We start from the raw sequence: 7,208 nt of genomic DNA on the forward strand, positions 1-7,208 counted from the left end.
GAGAATGGCTTCCATATGAGGTACACTCCCTTTTTTATCTCCCTCCTTTTCTACAGGGGCTGATATTAAAGAGCATGATGGGAGGACAAGAGGTAGAAGAAACAAGAAAATTGGCCATTTATTTTTCTGAAAGAAATTTTAAATGCAGCTTTCATCTTTAGCTGGTGCAGCGAGTTTGCCACCAGCCAAGGCTAATCTCCCAAATCACTGTAGCATTTCTGTGTAGACAGGAAAGACTGCTCATCAGGTCTCTTCTCTCTCACTCTGTGATTGAGGAAATGGTAACTGGATCATGGTACAGGGCTGTTCTCCTTCCAGCCACCACAGGTTTAGCTTGGCTGCAGGCCAGCCAACTGCCTGGAGCATGGGAACATCCTGCCTCCCTGGCCTGACTGTAGCACCAGGTCCCATTGAAGCACTGTACACACCAACCCGCACACCTAAACACACACATGCATGCACACAAGATCATTTGTTTATTTGTGTCCACATCAATGGAAGAAATATATGAACATTAAAAATGTATTTTTCAATGAGCATATAGGGCTGATATGAAATCACACACAGTGAAGAGGTACACTGTCACATATAAGAAATGGTTCAGCATAGTGTGTGTGTGCACACTGTAAATAATTTTCCTGTAAAATAACAGTAAAGAGACGCCAGCATTATACCGTTATTTGTACAATATTCGTACGTAAAATGACTTTACGGTAGTAGTCTGTAAACCAGAAAAACGGTATATGTCTGTAGTTCTATAATTTACGGTAAAGAGCTGGCAGCAGGGATGCCAGCATTATACCGTTATTTGTACAGTATTCGTACGTAAAATGACTTTACAATAGTAGTCTGTAAACCAGAAAAACGGTATATGTCTGTAGTTCTATAATTTATGGTAAAGAGCTGGCAGCAGGGACGCCAGCATTATACCGTTATTTCTCAGGGCTATAGACAATTGCTTAAGATATGCATTATTGGGAATATTATGCAAAATATGCATGGTGGTAACTTGGCAGGTAACTTCAAACTTCAAAATCAAATATCTTTATTTCAAAGTGCAATGTCAATATCAACATGTATACAAAAAATGTCGAAAAAGAAAATAAATGTTCTTGTGGATCCAGGAGAGATGACCATTACTTTGGTAGCCACTGTTCCTCTCTGCAGCATTATTCCAGTGTCGCCACTGTCAAACAACAACAAACAATCATAATAATAAATAAACTATACAATCAGGAATGTACAGTATACACTCCAGGCTAATGCTTCTAAAGTTAATAATACCAGTTCTCTTGTGGCTTTATGTGGCAATGCTAGACTGTCAAAACAAAGAGAGCGAGATTAAAGAGGTCACCGATCTATATAAAGTCCCATTCAAAGTCAAGGAGATTCTTCAGTAGCATGGCGACGTGTGTATTGACTGCAGAAGACTTCTTCTGGACGATCACACCTTTCTTCTTGGAGACAACCTTGCCCCTTTTGGCCTTTGTCCCTCTCTCTGGATTTATACCAATGAAGCGCCTGAAATCAAAATAGTCTAAGATCAGAGTGGGGTTGCAACAACATACTGTTTTGTGTACATTAAATGCAATGAATTGTTTTTTGTCTTTCTTCATTGCACTAATAGAGTGGACTTGAATGACATATAGAAGTGACATCAAAAGAAATTATAAAGCCTATAGTCCAACAAAATACCCAGTCTGTGTGTGTGTGTGTGTTGTGGCTTGAAATGTACAGTACTAATACCATTTTATGCAAAGAAATACAAACACATTAATTTAATTGTATATATCCATATAATGATGACAAGGAATGATGGGGTTTTACCGCTGAATGAATTCCAGAGTGCAGGCTGCCTCATCTTGATACTGAAGGTTGAATATGTAATAGATAGCAAAGACAGCAGCAAGTCCCGTTGCAAATGATGGTGTGATGCCCTCAGAGATTACAGAGATTACCCTCAAAGGTGATCATCCAACCTTTAATTGTGACTTGCCCTGTTGCACCTGAAACTTCAAGTCATAGCAACATGGGAATGCATGTTACCTTGTGTAAATATTTGTAAACTCAAGATGAATGGCCGATATACTGTGTCTATCACAGAATCTAAATGAAATGTATACCAGGCAGTATCAGGCGAGGACTTGCAGGAAGACTGAGAGTTGTCTCAACATCAGCTGCAGTGGCAGACACCTGTAGGGAACAAATACATTATGCTTACCATAATAAGATTTTTAAGAAGAAAAATTATAAAAAGGTCAATAATTAGTAAACACTAGGTGAGAGTAACCTAAAGGTGAAAGAGGAAGGCTTCTGAAGCACCTACAGTCAAACTGCTAAATAGATTTGGCATTCAAATTTTAAAGGGTAACAATTATATCTTTACAGGTCTTTGGGAAGTTCTACTGCAAATGTCTAAAAAGTAGTATGAACCCTTTGTGGCTCCAGAGGAAACTGCACCTAATCTGATAAAGAGCCCCCACGGATGTCACTCAGTGGTCAAGTAATAAGAAAGGAGTGAGCCTGAGAGGGAAGAGGAGAAGGACCATGCTACCGTGAGCAGTGTACCACCAGCCCGGCCTCGGAGGGCTGGTGGGAGACAACGACTGACTGGGGCCGACTGACTGGGACTGACACCAAATGACCTGACTGACTGGTGCTCTGACAATCTTCTTAGGCTTTATTTATTCCATTGCAAGAGGGGAGTCTCTGATCTCTACTCTCTGTTCCCTAATTACAAGATTATCTGTTTAAATGCTACTCTATTTAGAATAATTGTAATATTAAAAGATCCTTTAAATTGTAGTGGTTTGTCTGAATTAATTTAGTTGATATCTCACTCTTGCCACGACATTAGAAAGAAAAAATAAAATTTACATCTGTAAGAAGGATCAGCCCGGTTAGGTCCTCTCCAAAGTGTGCCATGAGCAGCTGAACAACACAAAGTGCTTTCTCATCATCTTCACCATTAGTGAGGATAGCCTTGACATCTTTGTTGGTAGGTTTTACCCTGAAGTATTCTGTGATGGCTCTTCCACATTTCTCCATACTGAGTTCCAAGCTACGAAGCACATTGATGTCTGTGAGCAACTCAAAATGTGCGTATATAAAAGGCCATTTGCTTTTCACATCTTCAATGTCAGGTGGTGGAATTGTATTTATATGGCAGCGTTGTAGAGAGAATGTGAGCTTCATTAGATTTTTAACTTCTGCTCTTTCTGCTCCACCTGCCCCCTCCTGCCTGTAGATCTCCTCCAGTCTCTGGCGGTGCTGCTCCACAGTGTGATCAGTTTCTTCTGGGGGTAGCTCTGGCTGAAATCGTGTACATCCATATGTGTCAGTTGGACCCCTCTTGCCTGTAGAGGTTCGGTGCCATGAGAAGCTTCCATCACGGTTCACATTCTCAATGCGGTTTTTCACTTGAATCAAAAGTGATGTATAACCTCCACACAGAAGTGACCCATCTGGTGCAATATCAGCAAAACTCTTTGGGTACTGCCTGATGATATTTCGAACCACAGTTAGGCACTGTGCACGAGTGGGGTTAGCTTCATACTTTCTCATTTCATCTGCGAGTACTCGTACCATCTGGCGTCGCTCCACTGGTTTAGGTCTCTTGCCATCTGCAATTGCAGAACGAATTTCCTGTGGCATTTGTTCCCAAGGGACCTGGAATGTTTCTGGCCATGTTTTCAGTAGTAGAGATGTGAAAGGTCTGTGGCTTGGCTCGCTGCTTCTTGCCTGGCTTGAACATGATGGAATGGCTGATAGCTGTGATAAGCTACAATCAGGCGGAGTGCATAATGTTGGTGATGAAGACCCAGACACCGACCAATCACTACTCAGTGGTGACGAAGTTGGAATGGCTTGAAAATCCAATGTAACTCTCTTGGTTTCTGAAAAACAAGCAAAAAAACAAACAAACAAAAAGAATTAGGGTACATAACTAATAAGCTATATCAGAGTCACTGCAGACATTTGGCCAAAAGTGTACTTAACTCTCCTTATATTAGGCATATTTGAAAAGTGTAAAGGTGCATTATGTAGTTTTTAGAAAAAAGAAATTCCACAACTGAATAAACAAGAGACTATAACAAGCGAATGCCACACTAAATTAACCATACATTACCTAATTTGAATGCATCCAGGAGTTTTCTGCACTGGATAACAGGTAACAGATCAGCAATGTCTTCCTGTTGTACATATTTTAAGTCTTCTTTTGACTCCAAGCCGGAGCTCTGAAGTTTCGATATTATTTGCCACTGGGTCTCTTCAGACAGATTTGGCAAGGTCTTGCAGATGATCCCTTTGATTTCTTCACTCATGTTCGCCATCATTCAGGACTAGAGGGCAAGAATGGTGAAGAATTATCAGTGGCGTGCCATGGACGGTGTACTCAGGCAAGGGATAGTAGTCTAGTAGATTCTCCTGATTAATACAACAGTAGCTTCTTTGCATCAGTGTGAGGCTGTAAACACCCATGTCAGGAATACGCAGGGCATGATACTTTTCAGCAATAAAATATACTGCTGAATCCTTATGAACAAGAACCACTTTGATTTTTCCAGTAACAAGCCCCTCATCATCATCATCAATCACAATGTGCATGTTCTTTCTGTATTTTGTCCCCTTCACAGTCACTTCATTGGCTATCAGAGTGTTTGTGGACTCAAAATTGTGATGTGCAACTGCTTCTATGATTACATCATTGTAGTCATCTGAGAAAAACTGTGTGCCCCTCTCCACTGAAACACCTGGAGGGAAGAAGGTACCAGCACTCAGAAAGGCCTGTAGAAGCTGATGTCTCTCTGCAAGAGTAGAACATGGATTCTTAAAGTTGCGCAATTTTCTCAAACACTGCTTAAAATATGTGTGTTTGCTCTCAAATCTTAAAGTCCATAGGCGAATAAGTGGCCCAAACTGGATAATGAGCTCCGGATAATGTCTGACATAATGATGTTTGGGCTTCAGTGGTTTGTCAGGAAAGGTTTGCATTTGGCAATGCAAATATTCATCAATCAAAACTCTTAAGTAAGCTATCTGGCCATTTGAAATTGCAGGTGCACAACTGAGGTCCACAACTTCTCTAAGTTGCAAAACCAACTGCCATACTTTGTTGTCACCTGGATTTTTTACTTTGTCTCCGATCAAAACGGGCAACATTCTCAGCAAACACCAATTCTGCACAGCATGTCCCCCAAGTTTTCCTCCTTCTGGATTAACCTCACACGGTTTGTCATTAGCATCCCTACCGAGATACTTGAACTGATCTATTCTTCGATTCAACTCAAGATAGCTAAACATTTTATCCACCTTAACAAGATGGTTCATGTACAGTGCTAGATCAGAGGATACAATACCTTCAAAAAGATCGTGGCCAAGACATGGAGGCAACCCTGGCTGACATACATGGAAGTATTTGAGAGTGTTAAACACAGAGTCAAATTTAACACCTCCACTAGATGTAGACTGTCCTTCACTGCTCTGAACATGACCACTGTATGACTGCACTGTGCGTTTTGTGCCCTGGATAAGAGGATCTGCATGGAATGCTTCTCTGCTGATATCACAATATCTGCAGAAGTGTGAACTCCTGCTGACGTTCTCCACAAAGCCTCCTATGTTTTGTGAGCCTAGGTTATCGCCTGCAATGGCACACAAAGTTCCCTTGTAGACCTTTCCATCAGACAGGGTAACACCATTGAGCTCAAGATCTTTAAGGTCACTGACGAGGGTGCCCATAACCAAGTCTTGACCAAAATACTTAAAATCGTGTTCTTTACAGAGAAGGACAAGTTGTATTTGATCAGTGCTGGATCTGTTATGTAGCATTAAAAATGCAAGAGTTAGATACATTGCAAGTATCTTATGCTTTTTCTTTCCAGATCCCAGTGGGTTTACCACTTCAAATGCATCCTGATACAGGATCAAGCTCAGTGATGAGCTCTCCATCTGGAAGAGCACATTCTCTGCCATATTTTTGCCATCCCACACATCCTTAAGAACATCCTTAGAACCAATACTGGAGTGTACTTGCTTATATTGTTCCTGCACCGATTGGCAATGGAATAGAGACTCAATTGTCTGTTTAATAGGAACATACTGGGCAAAACACTCTTTGCCTGCCTCATTCTGACCTAGACAGATCTGGACTGGCTCAACATAGTTGAAGCTGTTCTTGAAAACAGTTTTTCTTTTCTGATCAGTTTTCAGTGGCTGAGTGTTGCAGGTCGTAAAGAGATCCTCCGTTTTCATGACTTCAATCACATTGTTTGTGTCAGCTTCAGAAATCCCAAGTGTAATCAACTTCTCTTTTAGTTTGAAAAGCAAATGTGACTGGCTTATATCATGTATTTCCTGAAAATCTTCAATAATTGTTTGGATGACAGAGGATGGAAGCAAACACTTTGCTTGCAATTTCAAATAAAAAAGGGCTAAATTTGTAAAGAACTGTGATTCATCAGCAATTTCTGGGTAAATCTCTTGTTCATCACCTGCATCACTGGGAGGATCAATCTGCATATCAGACTGATCTTGTTCACTCTCATGGGAAACACCAGGATTCACAACGGACTCAGCCAAAGTTTCCTCAGCACCATTTTTATGTTTCCAACTCATGTGTGATGTGAATGTTGATAAAACTGTAAAGCTCTTGCTACAGTGTCTATAAGGACAAGTGACTGTTTTCCCCTCGCAAATGTGTGTTTTCAAATAAGAGTAAAATGCCGTCAGAGTCTCACACCTTGCACTGCAGATATCAACATGACATGTTAGTTCAACACCAGACAAAGTAGGCCTAACTATACGTTTGTTATGTCTGTAAATGTGACACTTAAACATTAAAAAGTATTGAAAAGTCTGACTGCAACCTGGCAAAACACACTTAAAAGTTAAATTAGGTGTATTTTTATGAATTCTCATGTGCCTTACATATGTCACTATTGTGGCACAGTTATGACAACAGATCTGACAGGGGAACATTTTGTTACTGCCCTATGGCAAGTTCCCTTTCATCAACAAACATGCATTAGTCTTGATTACGGCTGCTTTTTAGTGACACCGTATCAGTCTTCACGCAGAAATGTTTAACCTTAACCGAGTTGCAATGTTAAGATTGTGAAAGAAAAGCCACAGATGATGCAAAACCGTTTGACAAAGCCTCTAAAACAGTTGGGAAACGCACAGCGACAGATAAATAAACAAAATGC

The 7,208-nt window shown here is 40.6% G+C and overlaps 1 protein-coding gene and 1 long non-coding RNA gene across 2 annotated transcripts; both read right to left on the reverse strand.

Moving 5' to 3' along the window:
- Window positions 1-1,326: 1,326 nt before the first annotated feature.
- Window positions 1,327-4,929, reverse strand: LOC109974095 (uncharacterized). The gene is made up of 4 exons (XM_020624112.1): window positions 4,130-4,929; window positions 2,878-3,896; window positions 1,828-1,937; window positions 1,327-1,521 (listed from the first exon to the last, which is right to left on the reverse strand). Exons 1-4 carry the CDS (start codon window positions 4,335-4,337, stop codon window positions 1,359-1,361), a joined length of 1,500 nt encoding a protein of 499 aa, XP_020479768.1. The 5' UTR covers window positions 4,338-4,929; the 3' UTR covers window positions 1,327-1,358.
- On the reverse strand, window positions 1,958-2,921 carry LOC109974111 (uncharacterized). Its single transcript, XR_002276927.1, has 3 exons — window positions 2,878-2,921; window positions 2,124-2,193; window positions 1,958-2,012 (listed from the first exon to the last, which is right to left on the reverse strand). It is a non-coding gene; the product is annotated as an uncharacterized LOC109974111 (long non-coding RNA).
- Window positions 4,930-7,208: the final 2,279 nt, after the last annotated feature.

Source organism: Monopterus albus, unplaced genomic scaffold (assembly GCF_001952655.1).
Source record: "Monopterus albus unplaced genomic scaffold, M_albus_1.0 scaffold320.1, whole genome shotgun sequence".
Lineage (NCBI taxonomy): Eukaryota > Metazoa > Chordata > Actinopteri > Synbranchiformes > Synbranchidae > Monopterus > Monopterus albus.